This window comes from Manis javanica, chromosome 5 (assembly GCF_040802235.1).
Source record: "Manis javanica isolate MJ-LG chromosome 5, MJ_LKY, whole genome shotgun sequence".
NCBI lineage: Eukaryota > Metazoa > Chordata > Mammalia > Pholidota > Manidae > Manis > Manis javanica.
Genome location: NC_133160.1, coordinates 13000148 through 13018623, shown reverse-complemented (window position 1 = coordinate 13018623; position 18476 = coordinate 13000148). Strand labels below are relative to the sequence as shown.

Sequence of the window (18476 nt, the reverse complement as noted above, 5' to 3'; positions counted from 1 at the left end):
ATCTTTTTGGACTATCTGGGATCATGTAATTTTCACCCTGCCTTCAAAATATCTTTTTCCACTGGTTAGCCAGAGACGGGTGAGACTCCTCAAGGGAGGAACAACCTAAGACAGGCACAGTCGCAGGGGGACCATCAGGTGAGAAATTGGGGATCAACAGAGGGGAGGCTTAGAACCTCACCCCCCCTGTTTTGAGAGAAATCTTCCGTATCCGTGGATGTTTTGTTGCCCTTGTCTAGCTCGGATGAATACTTAGTCTATAGGCACACACCTGATCATCTACATTTGCCCTCTTACAGCACTAAACTATGTTTTCTACCTTTATCTTGCATCTACCTACCACTTCAGCATTTTATTTAAAAAATAATAATAATAATAATAAGGGAGAAATGTGGGATTCACATATAAATCAAGTATAAAAATCAAACAAATAATCATATTTGACCTGATTGTTTATAGTTCATGATGCGTGATCAAAACCGAAAGTTTCTGTGATATGACTGCCCTTGCACTGTTCACCATGTAAGAACTTATTCACTGTCTAAGAACTTGTTCACCATGTAAGAACTTGTTCGTTATGCTTCAGAAGATTGGAGACTGACGAGAATTAGGCTTGGGGTTGATTAATGATTGTGCATTGAGTCCCCTATACAGAATTTTATTGTTGTTGACAACCATCTGATCAATAAATATGAGAGATGTCCTCTCAAAAAAAAATGTTGATATCATAAAATATTATAGATGGCAACTACTTATCAGGTACTTTCCCTTTCCTTTAGTTTAAAAGTAAAACATGTATCTAAAATAAAACCTATACGGTTACTTCATTAAAAAAAAAAAATCTTTTTCCTACCACATTGCCTGTGTTTCCACCAATACTGCCCAGTTCAGTTGGGCAGTATCCTTTGGGGGCTCCTCTTTGGGGAATGGGTAGGCATGTCTCATGGCCTTGTTGCCCATAACCCAGTCTGGGCACAAACTCAGAGGACCAGGCCGCCCTAGGCAAGTCTCTCCCATCCAAGTGCTGTCTCTCTGCAGCTGCCACGTAGGAAGAGTCCAAGCATTGCCTCCACTGAAAGGCAGTGGCTACCAGAGGCTTTTCTGAGAGACTCGCACGTCAATTCTGCAGATGTTAGTCTTACCCCTCCACTCCGCTGAGTTTCCTGGTGCAGCTCAGGGCCTCCTCCTCCCTCCCAGGAAGCCGTCCCAGCCACCCCATGCCATCATTCTGGGAACACTGGTTCTGCTTTGGGAGCTGGAGAGGAGGGGAGGCAGGAGGGGAGAAAGGATACAAGAGAGAGGAAGGGGAAAAGGAGGGAAAGAAGAAAGGAGAGAAGGTAGTGAGAGGGTCTGCTGAGGGCTCCACGTCTGCCTGACTTCACAACACATCTTACAAGTTCACCCTGGGCAAGGAGAAAAACGGCAGGCTCCAGGCAGGGACTTGGGTTCAAATCTCAGCTCAGGCCTTTCCTGGCTGTGTGACCTTGGCCAAGTCGCCTCTGAATTTCACGTGTCTTATCATTCAAATGGCCTGATAACAGTTCCTACCACATAAGGCTTTTACAATTGCAAATGAGGTTATGTATGTAACATGCTTAAAACAGGACCTGGTGCTCACTGGGTGCTCTGCTGATCGCAGGGTGCTCCTGCCAGGCCCAGACCTGATGGAGGGGCTCCCAGCAGGTCTTCTGTGAAGACTTGCTGTATAGTCTGGAACTTTGTCTCTGCCTTGGGGATCTCCATTCCTGCTCCCCAGGCCCCTGTCCCCAGGTAGATGCAGAGTGGGGGCAAGTGTCCCTGGGTCTCTGTGGGGAGGGGCCAGTTATCTCAGCAAATGGGCTCTGGGCTGGGAAGCAGCTCGCTTCCAGGATGCGGCAGACCCCGCACTGCCCACCTCTGTCATTTCTCTCCTCTTCCAGGAAAGAAGTTTGAAGTTGAATGGGTCCCGAGGTGAGATATTTTCCAAATGTCAGTGCAATCTGTGGTACATTACAGCTAAATGTGATCATCTCAGTGCGGGGCTCTGAATGTCAACTCACTGGCTCTGATGGAGTGACAAACAGCAGGTTGACGGGTGGGACCAAGCTGTGCCCCACCGTGTGAAGTATTAAAAGTGCTCACCCTGACTGGGGAAGGAACTGGGCCATCTCTGGGTTCAGCAGGCAGGGACCCTGGGCCTCTGTGGGGATACAGTGGGCCAGTGAGGGGTACTGTGTGTTTTGTGTGTACATGCATGTGTACACCTGTTCCATGTTTCGGTGCCCGTGTACCTCTTCATGCTTACTGTGTGTCAGAGTGCACATGCTCAGACACCCTGGGGGGTGTTCACTGAGCAGAGGCGGAGATCTGTGTGTGGCTGTGTAGACATGTCCTCCATCTCAAGATGTTACCAGGAGCCTGTGTGTTCGCACAAATATGAAGAACTCCTGAGATGATGTGCGCATATTCCCACTGACTGTGAAATGGTGTGCATCTGTGTAGATGTGTAGTGTGTGAGCTCTGTGCAGACCTCGCAGTGCCTTCTGTATCTGTTGTGCATGCTCTCTTCCTGTGTCTTTATGTGTAGTTGTGTGTGTGCAATTGTGTGCATTTTTGGTATTGTGCATGTGTGTGTATATGGTCTCAGGACTTCAGCGTGTGTGTGTGGGTGTGTGTAGGTTTGTTAATCCGTCTGTCTCAACTACAAAGGTAGGTGGTGAAACCAGGGAGGGAGGGGGCTTTCTGCTTTGATGCCCTCACGGTGGGGCATTTGGATTGCTGCCTGCTCTGTGGAGCCTGTGATTGGCTGGGCAGGATGGGGATTAAATTGCCTCCAATTACCAGAGAGTGAATGGTGAGCTGTGAGGCCAGAGGGATGGTGTGTGTGGGCCAGGATCTGCCAGTCACAATGGGATTAAAAAGTCACGTGTATGCACGCGCTCCCTGTGAGGGTATGTGCGCACATGGAGGCCTGTGTCCATGTGCTTTGTGTCTGTGTGTGTGGGTACATGGGCATATGAAAATACACATCAGCAGATCTGTATGGTGTGTGACTGTGGGATCATAGATGTGACCCTGTGCATCTTGATATGGCTGTCATTGTGCCTGTGTGGGTGTGCTAGCATGCATCTGTGTCTGGGGCATGGGTGTGAGTTGTGGTCTGTATCCTCGCTTGTCTCCATGCTGTGAGCATGTGTATATATGTGTACGATTCTGCATGTGTCTGTGTTTGTGTGGCTTTGTGGGGCCTCGTGTGCTTGGGTCTCTGAGTGGAGAGTCTGTGGTCTGTGTATGTGGTTGTATGTTTGTGTTTTCTAAGGTTAAATATGAGGCTCTGAGTGAATCGATGGGCATGAAAGATGAAGGGAGAAAACTATGCCCAGTCCCCATGCCATCCCAGCTGGTGATCAGGCTCCGAAGGCCTCTTCCCCCTGACTGCACAGACTTCCACCAGGGTAGAGGACACACACAGCCCCAGGAAGGGAGCCTGGTGAGGGGTCTGTGGTGGCAGCTGGTGCAGAACCTGGGATGTGGGATGTTATGGGTTGAATTGTGGCCCAGATTTATATGTTGAAGTCCTAACCTGCTGAACTTCAGAATGTGACTTTATTTGGAAATAGAGTCATTGTAGGTGTGATTAGTTAAGATGAGGTCATACTGGAGTAGGGTGGGCCCCTAATCCAATGTGGCTGGTGTCCTTTGGAGGAAATTGGGACAGAGAGACAGACACACACAGAGGGGAGGTGGTGTGGAGAGACATGGTGAGAAGGAGGCCCTCTGCAAGCCAGGGAAGGAGGCCCGGAGCACGCCCTCACTCCTGCAGCCCCTGGAAGGACCAACTCTGCCGACACCTGCATTTCAGACTTCTGGCCTCCAGGACACTGAAATCACAAATTTCTGTGTAAACCACCCAGCTTCTGGTGCTCTGTTACAGCAGCCCGGGGAAACTGATTCAGGGGATGTGAAGTATTAAAAGTGCTTCTCCTTCCAGCTCTTTCTGTTCCCCAAAGACCATCCCACAGGGGCCTGCACTGTAACCAGCAGCACTGGGCTCCCCCCAGCCCAAAGCACTCTGCCCTCACAGCCTCCGTTATCAGCTCCTCCTCTGGGCTCAAAGACCTCACCTCTGCCCTTCTTCTACCCCCTTGCCTGTTCCCAGATCTTAGCTGCCCCCAAGGACTCCTGGTAAGGCTGGGCTTCATTGCCTTTCCAATAGTCAGCATGTCTTCTCTCCATGTTTCCCCTCTCCTGTCCTGGCTCTGCGTTCTGCACACAGGAGGTGCCTGCGAAAGTCTTGGGGTGGGGCCCCAGGCTTTCGCCTCTGTGTGGGTTTGGAGTGCAGAAGAGGACTCATCCCCAGCCCTCCTTCACCCAGGCCAACCACCCACATCCATGTCCTGACAGCTGCCATTTATTTTTCTCTTACTGTGTCTGGGGGCTGAGTTATGTGCTAGTCTGGGTCACTTCTCCTCCAAACAACCCCATGAGGTAGGTACTATTTCTAGTCTCATTTTTCCAAAGGGGAGATTGAATCACAGGAAGGAGAAATAAACAGTCTAAGATCACACTTTAAAATTCTTGAATGTAAGGGTAGGAAGTAACTTTAGGGGTCAATTAGGTCAGCCATCTCACCTGCCCCAAATTTACAGCTGGAGAAATTGAGGTTCAAGTGGCCCCTCTCCCTCTACCTGCCCCAGGTGCTTCCTCAGAGTTTGCTTTTGACCATCACTCTCCACTCTCTTGGGGCCTCCCTTGTTCTTATGATGTCAGCTCTGCTATAGATCAGGGTAGCCAGCAAAGCCCTCATTAGTTCTTCTTCTTTCCGGAGCTCCAGCCCTAAATTTCTGCATCTCATGCACATGGTCCTCAGGCCCCTCAAACTCAACATGCCCCAAAACAAACTGGCTTCCCATGATCCCAGACCTGAGGCTTCTCCTGTGTTCCCTGGCTCATTAGCAGCTTTACTGTCCAACTTCACTCAAGCCTGAAGCCTTTGGCCTTCACTACCCACCATCCCTTTACCTAGTCAATTACCAACTCCTGCTGGGTCTTCCTTTAACTATTTCTCAAATCCACTGTTGCTGACCCAGTTTAAGGCTCAACATCTTTCTGAGATTCCTGTGTCAGCTTCTGGTATCAGCTAGAATCAGGCTCATCTGCCTGGGACAGAGAAGCAAAATAAACAGCGACTTCAACAAGTTGAAAGTTTATTTCTCTGTCATGTAAACCAAGTGTGGATGAGGGCAGTTCAGGGCTGGTGTGATGGCTCTGTGAGGTTGAAAGCAACTAAGTCTTCTGGTTCATTGTTTGTCTATTCATGGTCCTCATGGTTCCAAGGTGGCTGCTTGAGCTCCAGCCATCTCAGCTTTGTTCACCTATCTGAAAGGAGAAAGGAATAGGAAAAAGGCAAAAGGCATGGGTCAACAGTCTCACAAGGAGGTGTCCCAGAAGCTGCCACATTACAATTCTGCTTAGATTGTAGTGGCTGGAACTCAGTCCAGGCAAAAGAACATGGAGCCTAGGAAATGTTGTCCTTGTAATGGATGGCCATGTGCCCAGCTAAAAATTGGGGGTTCTTTGATTAAAGAAGGTGAGATTATGACTGCCTCACCTCTTCATTGGTCACCCTCTTTCTTCTCTCACCTTCTAATCTACCGTGGACACAGCAGCCAGGGTGATCTCTCTAAAATACAAATCCTAACTTGGAGTTGCCAGTTTGGCAAATAAAAATACAGGATCCCTAGTTAAATGTGAATTTCAGATAAACAATAACTAGGCGTTTTAGTATAAGTATGTCCTGTGCAATATTTATGATATATTAATGCTAAAACAATTATTCATTATTTATTTGAAATTCAAATTTAACTGATCACCCTGTATTTTATCTGTTAACCCTATACACATTTCATAGTTTCCTATTGTTGTTGGGAAAAGCCCCAAGCTCTTTGGAGGGGCCTACTGGACCCTTTACAAACTGTCCTCCAACTGATCTGCCCAGGCCCACGCCCAGGAGCAAGCCCTTCCTCATCAGGGATGGTGACTAGCCCTGGACAAGCCCTGCACTGCTATTGTGTTTCCAAGCCTTCAATCCTTTCCTTAAGTTGATTCATTGGCCTGGAATGCCGCTCTCCATCTGAGAAGCCCCATGCATCCAGGAACGACCATAACCTCTGAATCTCTATATTTCTATGACATGGTAGGAGTGAGAGATTATTTGATGAATGAAATGACAAATCCAAGGCCAAACAGCAAACAAGGGGCAAGGTTGGAGCAGCCACCTGGACCCATGACTCTCTTTCCCCGTGCTGTCTGTACTTGGGCTAGCTCACATGGGCCCAGTGCTGGGATCTCTGTCTCCCTGGCCTTTGCTCACTATAAGCCCATATCTGAACATGGCACTACCGGCACACAGGGGGTTAAGCCAGCCTTGCAGTTGGGAGCTCTAGCCCATGGAGTCCTTCCTGACAATAAAGCTAATGAATCCCTCCTTGCCGTTTTTTCTTGCACAATAACATTTAATCATCATTTGCACAGCAGATGAGAAGTTTGCGGCAGATGCAATTCTGCGTGAGTGGCGATTTCTGCATGTAGGCACCATTCCTGCTGTCCCCAGCACACCTGACAATCTTGGGCTGGGGTAGGCTGTACCCTAGAGGGGCATGTGTGCACCCACATGCCAGGGCTCTGACTTCATACATGTGAGGGAAGCAGGCTTCAGAGGCATGTGTCTGTGTGCATGCTTGAGTATGGAGTTAGGCAGATGTGGCACAGCTGTGGATGAACCATGAAGATACATGCACATGTCTGGAGATACAGGTGAATAGAGATAGTTAGGTGCCCGAGGATAGTTGGTCTGGATGTGGAGCTACACACATGTAGGCAGGCAGATGCATGGTGGTATATAATATTGCATATATGTGTGTGCTTGGTGTAGATCTCAGTGCTTATTGGGGGATACCTGTTTGTTTAGATGCTTATAAATGATCATGTATATTATGTACACACAGACCTACTTGCAAACAGATTTATCTGCATTATGCACTTGAATTTAAGAGTTTGTGACTGACTGTTTCTGAGGCTACACATGCTCTCCTGGGCATGCATACAAATGTACATATGCATTTGCAATGTGTACATGGAGCTATGACTGTGTGTACAAAAGCACATCTGAGGGGATACACATACATGTACTATGTACCTGCATGGGAGTGTCTGGGAACACACATATGTTCATGAATGTGTATGAGTGCATGCCTGAATGGGAAAATGTATGGGCTCATAGAAGAGTATCAGTGCACATGTACATACATGTATTAAACACATCTATGGAAGGCATGTGCATACTTTGTGTACAAATGTGATGCACATGTAAGAGCTTGCCTCTAGTATATACGTTGTGTGTAGGCATGGACCGTATTTGCAGACCTGCAGGAATATGCTCTGTGTGCATGGCTGTGAGCATGCATGTGTCTGCATTGTGCACCCAGGTGGAAACATGTCTGAGGGTACACACGTACATGCATCATGTGCTGGCATGAGTGTGTGGGTGAGCTTGTGCACCCACATGCACGCATTGAAGCGTGAACACTCTTGCCTGAGAGTGAGGGCTGACAGGGTTACACTTTCCAAAGGCTCAGTGGCCAGTGACAGAGCTGGCCTGAAAGCGCTTGCTGGCAGGAGGTAAGTGGAGCTGCCGATTAGTGACCTGGGGGTGGGCAGTGACAACAGCTGGCTGACGGATGTGGGCGCTTAGCCACCCCCAGTGACAGCAGCCAGCTCTCTCAGCTGCCTGAATCAAGAGGTGGAAGGTTAGTTGTTGATCTGTGTGCTCCACACTGGCTTCCCACTTCCCTAGGGCACGCCCACAGCTACATGCAGGCATACATATTGGCACACACCAGAGATGCAGACCTGGGCTTGGCCCGCAGCCTCAGTCCCACCTCCAACTTGCTCCCCAGCTCTGCCATCTGTCTGGAGAGCCTCCCCCTCAACTAACTGCTTCTCTCTCCTCCTGACACTCCCCCAGAAACCCCACTCAGAATATGAGTTGTCCTGATCTTGTGCAGACTCATGGTGGGGTGTGTGTGAAATGGTGCTGGCCCTTACAAGCTTTGTGCCCTTGAGCAAGCCTCTCCATCTGTGAGCACTGGGTTTCTCATCTATAAAATAGGGCTAATGACCGATCTGCTTAGAGTCAAACAAGGCAACTTATGTAAAGGGCTGAACACAGCAAACTGAGTGCACTCTCCATGGGTTTTACATATATTAGTAATAGTACAATGCTTAGAACAGAAGCCTGGCATACAGCAAGCACAATGTAAGGGCGCTGTCATCACCACCACCACCATCAGCAGCATTATCATCACGGGCCTTGTCGTTAATGTCCCTGGTTCTAATATTCTTGGCCAATTAAATATCAGTTCTTGCTCATGACCCTAAATATTCTCTCATCCTGTCCTGGTGATGGTGATGGGGTGGTGACAACATAAAGGGAATTTTTCCTTTCATTTTCCCAGATGCTCTATAAGGGCAGACATGGTAAATGGAAGGTTCTTTATTTTCTGAGTTTCTTGATAGAGCTTGGTGTGCCCAGTTAGAGCCTGGAGCTGGGGTGGCCATTATCTGCTACATCATACAGGAAGATTTGGTGGGAAAAAGTGAGACAGATGCCCAAAGGCTGTGTACAAGATCCTTCTCTGTGACCTCAGATCATCAGGAAAGTGTACAAAGCTCACAAAATGCTTGGCACTAGTGGACACTTTGTAGAACCCAGCACAGGGGCCAGATTCACTGGATTTCACTCCCAGGCTTGCTCAGGGCCCAACAGGATGGCAAATGCAGACATAGGAGCTCGAAGCAAGGCGGGTGGAGGGAACCATTGCCTTTCCCTACACACCCTGCCCAGGAACACGTGGAAATCATGGGAGAATGGGAGACGACCCCAGGCTGTAGAATGCAGCAGGGAGTGGAGGAACAAGCTCTCCCAGGGCACAGACAGTGACCTCGAATATGCTTGGACATGTGCTCAGTGCTTCCTGTGTGCCAGGCACTGTGCGTGCTGCTGATGGTGTAGGTCTCGGGGCCAGAGCACCTCCATTCAATCTTGGCATCTTCATTTATTAGTTGTTTGATCTTGGGCAAGGTAACCTCTTTGTGCCTCAGTTCTCACCTATAAAAACGAGGGCTGCTCATGAGGTGGTTGGATAACATAAGTTAGTTTCCTAAAGTGCTTACTGCAGTGCTGGCACGTGGGAAGTGGTCAATGAGTGTCAGTCATCATTAATGCATTTTACCCTCCTGACAACCTTATGGAGCAGGTGTTTGGAATGTGTGCACTTTATGGATAAGAACATGAAGTCACGGAGAGGGTAAATTACTTGCTCAAAGTCACACAGCTGGTGAACACCCAAGCCAGAGGCTCAGAAGGTGACACTGGATGAATAATGTTCTTTATTTCTGGCCAGATCCTTAACTCTACGTAACCTTGGGAAAGTCATTCCCCATGTATGGGGTTTGGACAAGATGTTCAAGGGTCCTTGTGACTCCATGTTTATATGTCTCTCTAGACACACAATCTGCCTGTAACTGCATTTTTGGCAGGGTCAGAATCTGTCAAGGCAACCAGAACACGTGGAAGGAACAGAGATTTGGAATCAGGGGGTCCTATGCTGTTCCGCTCTGTCCCATACCAGCTGGGTGACCTTGAGCCAGTCACTTTACTCCTCTGGATCTCAGGACCTCTACAAAGGAAATGGCAATTACCAACCTCAGCATTGGGCACACATAGGTCAGAAAGAGGATCATGTGTCCCCATAGGTCCCCAAGTTACTATACCCATTTGTAGATGAGCTTCAGGAATCATGGGGTAAGGGGGTCTTACATGGGATGAGGGTCCCAATATCCCCCCACTGGGACTACCAGGCTAACCCCATATCCGTGTCTCCACCATTAGCCACCCTCAATGGACTTTAGGAGACATGCCCAAGTGAGCAAATCATAAGGCTTCTGGCACTCATATTCTTTTCCCAACCTGCCTTCAGCCAGCTTTCCCTGACAAATCTCACTACTCACCATCCAGTGATTCATCCCCTGGGACCACACACTGTTCCTGAAGCCACCACATGCTTCTTCTTGCCTCTCCCCTGCCCTCAGCCTTTACAAATGCTCTTCTCTCTGCTTGGAATGCCCCTGCTTGCTTGGCCATCTCATACATCTCATTCTTCAAAATCCAGTTGAAGTCACCTCCTCTGGGAAGCACTCCAGGAATCGTTCAATCTTTCTTCAGTGTTTCCAGGACCTTATTCTGTTAATTCTGCTACATCTCTTACCACATCTATTATTGTTGGCTGCTTCTGTCCCCTGCCTCCCACCCAGTTGGGCCTGGAGTGAATGGAAGACAAGAATTACTTGTGATCTGTGTAAACTTGGGCAGGTTAGTACTCTCTGAGCCTCAGTTTCCTCACCTGTGAACTGGGCTGGCTGTATCTAACTTAGATGAAATAATACAGGCAAGGCACTCAGGACATACTGACCATCTCTTGATCTGTCACAGTGGACATTGGCAAATATGGAGGGAATGAATGAATGCTCCCTGGGAGGATAAAAAATAAGGCTAACAAGTATTTATTGAGCACCCTCAATGTGTCAGGAAGGCACTGAGATCAGAGCTTAACATTCATTATCTCCTGTAAGCCTCTTAACAACCATCTAAAGGAGGAACTATTATTAGCCCCATTTTACAGATGAGTAAACTGAGGCTTCAGCAGTTGAGGACCTTGATGAAGGCTGCCCAGCTAGCAGGATCTGGAATGCACAGCTGATCAATGTGGAATGAATGAGTCACCTGGGAGTGGGGTGGGAGGCCAAATAACCTCTTACTATCAAATGGTTTCAGAGTTGGAGGCTCTTAGAGATGATGTAACCCTGCAATTCTTCACTTGGGGTCCATGGATGGGGAGGCTGATGAGTTCCCAGACCAAATAGATAAGGTTCCCACCATTCCCAGTGTCTTTCAGCCCCTTCATCTCCCACCCACGCTCCCACTTCATCCAAGTCCTGGAACTTCCCAGTTTGTCCTCTCACACATCCCAGGTGTCCTATTTCAGTGTTCCTGAGATTCCGGAGGGCTCCACAGGCACTGGGAATGTCCCTATCCTCCACTCAGGGCAGGAGCAGGACTGACAGTTGGGACCATTTCTTCTTCCCTTGGAGATTTTGGGAAAAGGGGAGGATAACTGGCATCAAGGAGAGAGCTGGACCTGGGAGGCAGACACCCTGGGCTTCTAATAATGACAGAGATAGTAACAGTGTCAAAGGCTAACATTTATTGAACACCTACTATGTGCCAGGCACTGTCCTAACCACGTGACACTATGAACCCTTTTTATCCTCACAATTCTTCGAGGTAGGTCCTGTTATTAGCCTCAATTGACACACAAGGAAACTGAGGCCCAGAGAAACGCAGGAACCTGACCAAGGCCAGGCAAAGGGTAAGTGCCAAAGGCTTCACCCTTCACTGACCAGGTGTCCTTGGACAGGTCACAGCCACTTCTCTGGGTAGCTTTGTCCATCTGTTACCTGCAGGGCCCCACCTCATGGATTCTGTGATGACTAAGATGGTCTTTGCAGTGTCCTAGCACACAGTAGGCGCTTAGTAAATGAAGAGCCCTTCTTTCCTCTCAACTCTGATGGGGGAGGCCTGGGGACACCTCAGCAGAGTCTTCCCTCCAGGGCTTTCGGCCAGGCAGGAGTGAGTGACCCGCCCCTTCTCCAGGGAGCAACGCTGCCCTACCTCCCTTTCTAACCCAGAGCCACGCAGTGCCCGGGTCTCACTGCAGTTTTAATGACCTCGGTCAGATTTCCGCATCTCTGGGCAAATGTTGCATGCCCCCGGTGGAGGGTCGTTGGGGAGGACGACCCCAACAAGTCCCTCCTTCTGTCCAGCCGCCCTGGGAGGTGGGAGGGTTGGGGAAGGGGGTGAGCAGGGAAAACGCTTTGTCCTTGGGTCCAGTCGGGTCCTGGGTGGGGCGAGCAGCACCGGACGGTGGGGGCGGGGGGCTAGGAGGCCTTGGCCTCGTCGTCCACTCGGTGGCCGGCATAGAGGGCGGCCAGGGGCCGGAAGCGCGGGCCCCAGCTGCTGAGATAGGCGAAGTCCTGCTCGGAGCCCGTCGAGCCGCTGTGCAGCGAGCTGAGCGAGGCGGCCGGCGAGTCCGCGCCCTCGAAGGCGTAGGTCTGGAAGGCGTCGTAGGGCGGTACCGACAGGTCCCCGTCCGCCAGCGCCACCTTGCGGCTGATGAAGTCCCTGAACACCGAGAAGTCCGGCTCGGGGCTCGGCGGCCCCTGCGGGAGCGAGTGGCGCTCCGAGGGCAGGCGGGCCTGCGGGGGGCTACCCGCGCCCCCGCCCGCACCGCCGCCGCCGCCCCCCTCGCCGCCCTTGAGCTCGCCGAAGTCGTAGAGGCTCCGCAGCGCCGACATGTCGTAGGCCTCGGTGTCCTGCTCGCCTCCGCCCTCGTCGTTGTATTTAATGACGTTGTCGCGCATGTCCTCATCCTCGTCGGAGCTCAGGTGGCTCTTGTGGTGGCGCCTGAGTGTGAGAATCAGCAGCACCAGCACTGTGCGGGAGGAAGAAGGGGGCGAGTAAGGGCGTTCCGAGGACCACCTTCCCCACTAAACCCACAGTGGAGCCGGCCCAGCCTAAACGCTGGCGCACATTTCCTATTTCTGTGCATAAAAACCCCTTTCTTATAGTAGAACTGAGCTGGCTGTATGGATAGGTAGCGAGCCCTCCATCTTGGGAGGTATGCAAACCAAGGTTAAACACTCCAAGACAGCAGTGTTAAGAGATTTCCTTGGTGTTGAGGGCTGGACCCAACCTCTGAGGTCTCCACCTTCAACTCTATGAAGAGATACCCTCCTACCCGCAATGAAGTGTCTAGGTGCTGGGGGTATGAAGAGGGCACTTGAGATGCAGATGGGGTGGGAGGGTGAAAATGACCTCCTCTCTCCTCAGTCCACTCCAGAAGTCCTAAGTGCCTGCTTTAGCCCTTTGGGTCTCAGGCCAAGGCATGTCCTGCAAGAGCCCTTCCCTGAGAGCTCCATGCCGGGCAGTACCTTCACCTCCAAGCTCCCCTGGTGAGGGGTTCCTCCTTCTACACGCAGGTTCTCAAAGCATGATTCCTGGACCAGCAGCATCAGTATCTCTTGGACCTTGTTAGAAATACAAGTTCTCAGGCCCCACCCTAGATCTGCTGGGTGCGGCCCATAGTCTGTTTCCATGAGGCCTTCAGGGGATGCCCAGGCAGCTGGGCTTTGAGAGCCACAGCTCATCATAGCACAGACTCTGCTTTGCCAACATGTCTGTCTCTCCTCAGCCCAGGATATACACACTCTAAACTACCCTGGAGGACATGGGGAATGTTCTCCTAGCTTGTGCCTGGCCGTCAATAAACCCTTGAAACAGGCTTGTTGAATGACTGAGGAGCTGGATGGAGACAGCTGTAGAGAAAGGACGAGTGAATGAATGAATCATCCCTTGGGTTTCTTCACTTGACCCATTTATCTTCCTCCTCCCACCTCACTGATCACTGGCTCTCAGTCTCCTAAGAAGGCTTCTCCTCTCCTCTCTGACTTAACATCACATGTCCCAAGATTCAGCCCTTGATCCTTTATCCACACACCCTCACTGGGTGCTCTCCTTCAGTCTCATGTCTTAAGTGCCATTCAGAGGCTGACTACTCCCATATCTCAACCTCCTGCCCAGACTTCTCTGCTGAAATTCAGACTGTACATCCAGTTTCCCATTCAACAAGTCCTCTGGGTTGACCAAGAGAAGCTCAAACTTAACATGTCCAAATTTGAAAAAATAACCCTTCCCCTTCCCCACCCTCAGTCTCCCCCATCTCAGGATGGCAACCCCAACTTTGCAGTTACTCAGGGCTTTTCTTTTCATCTCTTTTGTTTATGGATGAATCCCAGTGCCTAGAATAGTTTAACACATAGTGGGGACTCACCAGATGGATAAGTAAGGAACTGATCCATGAATGAATGAGAGAATTAAATGAATAAGGGGGTGGACAGACATGTGCTGGGTACAAGACCAAGCACTAGATTCTTTTTGCTACTCCAAACATCTCAGGCCGGGCCAGTGGCCAGAGCCAGCTGCTAGGGCCATGGGGCAGGGCGCCAGCTTACGACCTAACAAGGAGGCTCATGACAAGGAAGGGGGTGGGGCTGGGTACAGGTCTGGAGGGAGGGCAGATGTCAGGAGAGAAGTGGGAAAGATGGATGGATGGCTTTCGGCTGGGAACTGCGGAGGGGGATGCCCGTGAGAGCAGATGGTGGGGAGCTCGGGCGGCGGGCAACAGATGTGCCAGGCCTGATCAGCGATTCCGCCCATCACCTTTAGAGCACTGATGTGCACTTTCTTCGTTTGTGGGCAATTAGGCAGAAATTTGTTTGCACTGCCTCAGAAAATGAAACCGCTGTAAAGTGCACCCTCTGGAAAAAGGGTTTCTGAGCCATGGGCTGGGGTGGGGAGAAGAGGGAGGGCCCGGGCCTCCCAGCAAGGAGGAGTGAACACAGGCTTCTGGGGAACCCGAGAAGGTGCAGCTTGGCCACAGGCAGGTCCTCCTGGGATGGGCAGCAGCCACTTCAGCTCAGGTAGCGAGAGACAGGAGGCAGCTGACATCTCCCTGGGAACTAAGAAAGCTGGTATCTGCAGCTTGGACCTCCCAGAGTCCCACTCACTCTGGCTGTTCCATGAAGTTAGTGTCAAAGCCCCGGTGAGGCCTTTCTATGTGACATTGAGAGATGACATCATGGACACTGGAATCCATTTTAGCTCCTGAAATGTGATCTATTCACAGAGGACACTTTAGGGGTTCAACTGACCGCCAGTAGAATTGATCCCACAGTGGATTTTGCCCCAAACGTCTTAAGATTTTGCTCCAGCTGCCCCAGTTTTACCCCCCATTTAGATTTATAGCAGGTGGTGTAGTGAAAGGAGCAGGGAACACAAGGTGAGAAGACCTGATTGTATTATAGTCAGAAGACTAACTGCATGCCCTTAGGCAGGTCACTTAGCCTCTCTGAGACTCAGTTTCTTCATCTGAAAAATGGGGGATACACTTGGCTGAATGGTTGTGAAGTTCACAAGAGCCCTTTTTACTCAAAGTCTTTCATAGAGAATAGAAAAGGACAATAGACATGAGATAATTTTTAAAAATATGCTTGGTTTTTAAAAACTAGGGAGTTTGGGCTGTGTAGAGGTGGGCCAGTATGAAACTGGTCTCAGGTGGGGGCTGACACTGTCTGGAGTTGGTGGTGGGGCTGCTCTGTACTTACAAGGCTTCTCATAGGAGCCGCAGACTAGAGCTGGGCGATCATTCAGGCCAACCCTTCCTGCATGGAGAGGGAAACTGAGGCTCCATGGGGGCTACTAGGGAAGGCAATCCAGTGCCCCAGGATGGAGGCCAGTTGGGTAGGCAGTGGCTCTCAGTGGACTCACCGACCAGGATGAGGACACAGACCAGGAGGGCGATGAGGGCGCCGGGGCTGAGGGAGGCGGCCATGACGAAGGCCGTGGTGTTGCAGGACTGGATGGTGCCGGAGCTGTCGCAGCCACAGATACGGATGGTGAGCGTGCCCGTGCTGCTCAGCGTGGGCGGCCCGCTGTCCACCACCAGGATGGGCAGGAAGAACACATCCTGCTCCTGCCGGTTGAAGCCCATGTGCTGCGTGTGCACTGCGGCCGTGTTGTCTGCTCCAGGAGAAGGGAGTGGCATGTGACTTGGGGCCCAGGATCAGCCTCCCCTGTCCCAGACACCTCCTCATTCCACCCTGGGATTTGCCTCCCTATGCCCCAAACTGCTGCCTCCCAGCCGATGCCTGGGTCTATTCCCTGATCTCCCAAAATTCTGTTACCAGCTGTCCCCAAATTCTGTCCCTAGCTGCTGGAATATCTTGTTCCCAGCCATTTAGTCTACAACTCTGCCCTTATTCTGTCTCAAGATTTTGTCCCCAGCTGTGCCAAGGTCCTGTCCCCAGCTATCCCAAGATTCTGTCCCTGGCTATGTCAAAACTCTTTCCATTCATCCTTCCATTCAGCTTGTTTTTGTCCCAGCTGCCCAGTACGTCCTGACCCCGAGTCCTGTGGTTCTTCTCTAGCTGCTTGTGGTCTGCTCGGCTCTGCCCTGGATCATCAGAGAAGAATGGAAACGCTGGCTGGCACCTGCCCTTGGCTGAGGGGGCTTTCTGTCAGGAATTAAGAGGCTGAGCCAGGAGGGCTGGGGCATGGCCCCTGGAGCCGGACATAGGGACCCTATTGTACCCAGTTCTCCTCACCCACCTCTTTCCTTTTTAATGTGCGGCCAGAGAGGACAGTGAACTAACAGGAGTCAAATCCACAGTACCGGGACCCCAGGCAGGATCTGGGGGGCTTTGGAGAAAGGGATTATGTGGTGAGTGGCTCCTGCTCCCCCGCCCTCCCCGCCCCCTCCACACCCCTTCTGTATGGGTCAGGCATCCCTGAGCTTTTGTTATTTTGATGGTTGCCAACGTGGCGGTAGAGAAGTACTTGGAGCCCAGCTGGCTGCTGCCCCCAACCCTTCACAGCCAACTCCACAAAACAGGGGCCCTGTCTTCCTTCCTCACTGACCTCAGACTTTGGCAGCTTGGGTCCCTCCCCCAGCTTTGTGGCCACAGTCCAGGGCCCCAGTCCTGGCCTTCCCCATGATGGACACAATGCAGGGGAAAAAGAGCCCTTGGAACGGCTGACTTATGGCCTTGAGCACGTCTGTGAAATGGACTGGGGGTCCAGATGAAATGAGGCTGGTCATGGGTTGAAGCTCAAGTGATGGGCACATACGGGTTCATGATAGTATTCTGTCTACTTTTACACACATATGAAAATTTCCATAGAAATGTTAAAAATAATGCTGAGTCAATCATTTACTATATGGGAAACTCATTTCGCTTCTCTTGACCTCAGTTTCCTCGTGTGTAACTAAGGAAAACAGTATCACATAGGTGTGAAGATTAAATGGTAAAAGTCATGCATAACCCTTAGACTAGCTCCCCACACACAGAAAGCCTCAACAAATGCTGTTTGTTACTTTCCTCACACCCACCACCACGTTCCCTGGGCTGTATCACGTGCTGCTCTCTGTCTAGGCTGCCCTGCCTTTACTCACCACGTTCCCACTAGTTGGAATACCCTCTCTGCCTTCTTGCCCAGGTAAATTCCTCATCCGTCATGCTCCAGCTAAATGTCACCTCCTTTCTGTGGCCTCCTTTCTCTGCTTCCCTGGGAAGGAAGGATTTATGGCCCCCCCCTCCCTGCTCTGACTAGGCAGGTGCCATGCACACTTATGTTACAGCGCTTGTCACATTGCGTTAAGTTAGCGTGCGCCTGTCTCTTCCCTGGTACACAGCCAGACTTGAAGAATAAAGCTGGAATGAGCCACAAGTTTTGGGGTAACTGGTGGTCCTGGGTCAGCTCCTCATGATCTGGCTGGAGCTCTGGCTTCCTGTCAAAGGGTGAGTCAACCCCAGCTGGGAAATACCTGCCTACCCCTGGGGGAGAAAGGACGCTAGAGAGCAAGAGGAGGGAAAGAAGGGATAGTGTTGGGCACTGACTGCGTCTGGTTATGCATCAAGGACTGTGTGGATACTTTAAATACATGGTGATGTTTAATCTTCACAACCAAGAGTGTGACATTATTTCCATTTTATATATGTAAAAAGTGACTTGTCTGAATTTATCCAGTGAATTGATGACATAGTTACCTTTTCTATCCACTCATCAAATTATCCATCCATCCTCTACCTATCCACCCACCCATCCATCCACCCAACCATCCATTTATCCATCCATCCATCCATCCAATAAATCTTTATTGAGTAACTACTATGTTCTAGGCACCATGTTAGTCACTGAGGGAAAACAATGGAGAGCTGCATCAACCACAGTCCTGGATCTGAGCTTTTACATTCCAATGTGAGAGACAAATGTTAATCAAATAAACCCACAATTTAGTCCACAATTACAAACCACAGAGGGTCCTAAGAAGGAAAAATATAGGAATAGCACATAACAGAGGACCTGACCCAGCCTCAGAAGTCAGGGAGACCTTGGAAGAAGTGATATTATAGCTGAGTCTTGAATGATGAGTTCAGGAAAAGGAACAGCACATGCAAAGGCCTGGGGTTGGAAGAAGCATAGGGTAGTCATGGAACTGAAAGCAGTCCTTGCAGGGTTGAGGGTGGTGGCTAGAGGGAGTTAGGACGAGGCTGGAGGGGAAGGCAGGCGCTCATCATAGAAAGTCTTAAAGGTGGTAGTAAAGAACAGGGGGAATTTTCTTAAAAGTGATGGGAGGCCATTGGTTGGTGGGTTTTAAGCAAAGATGTGACCTAGTGATATATCACCCATTCATTCAACAACAAATACTAATTGAACCCCCTCTGTCTATTAGGATTGTTCTAGCCCCTGAGGACACAGC

General features: G+C 50.4%; 1 protein-coding gene across 9 annotated transcripts in view; it reads right to left on the bottom strand.

The window, feature by feature from the left end:
- Window positions 1-10586: 10586 nt before the first annotated feature.
- Window positions 10587-18476, bottom strand: part of CDH22 (cadherin 22) — a 115677-nt gene continuing 107787 nt past the window's right edge. For 7 of the 9 annotated variants that reach the window (XM_073236530.1, XM_073236529.1, XM_073236528.1 and 4 more), the window contains 3 exons: window positions 15485-15736; window positions 15322-15378; window positions 10587-12590 (listed from right to left, as the gene is read on the bottom strand). In XM_073236530.1, coding sequence (XP_073092631.1) covers window positions 12037-12590; window positions 15322-15378; window positions 15485-15736 — 863 coding nt within the window. In that variant the 3' untranslated portion in view covers window positions 10587-12036. Of the gene's footprint in view, window positions 12591-15321; window positions 15379-15484; window positions 15737-16324; window positions 16415-18476 lie in introns of those variants that run through there. The other 2 variants (XM_037006226.2, XM_037006232.2) reach the window with 2 other exon arrangements.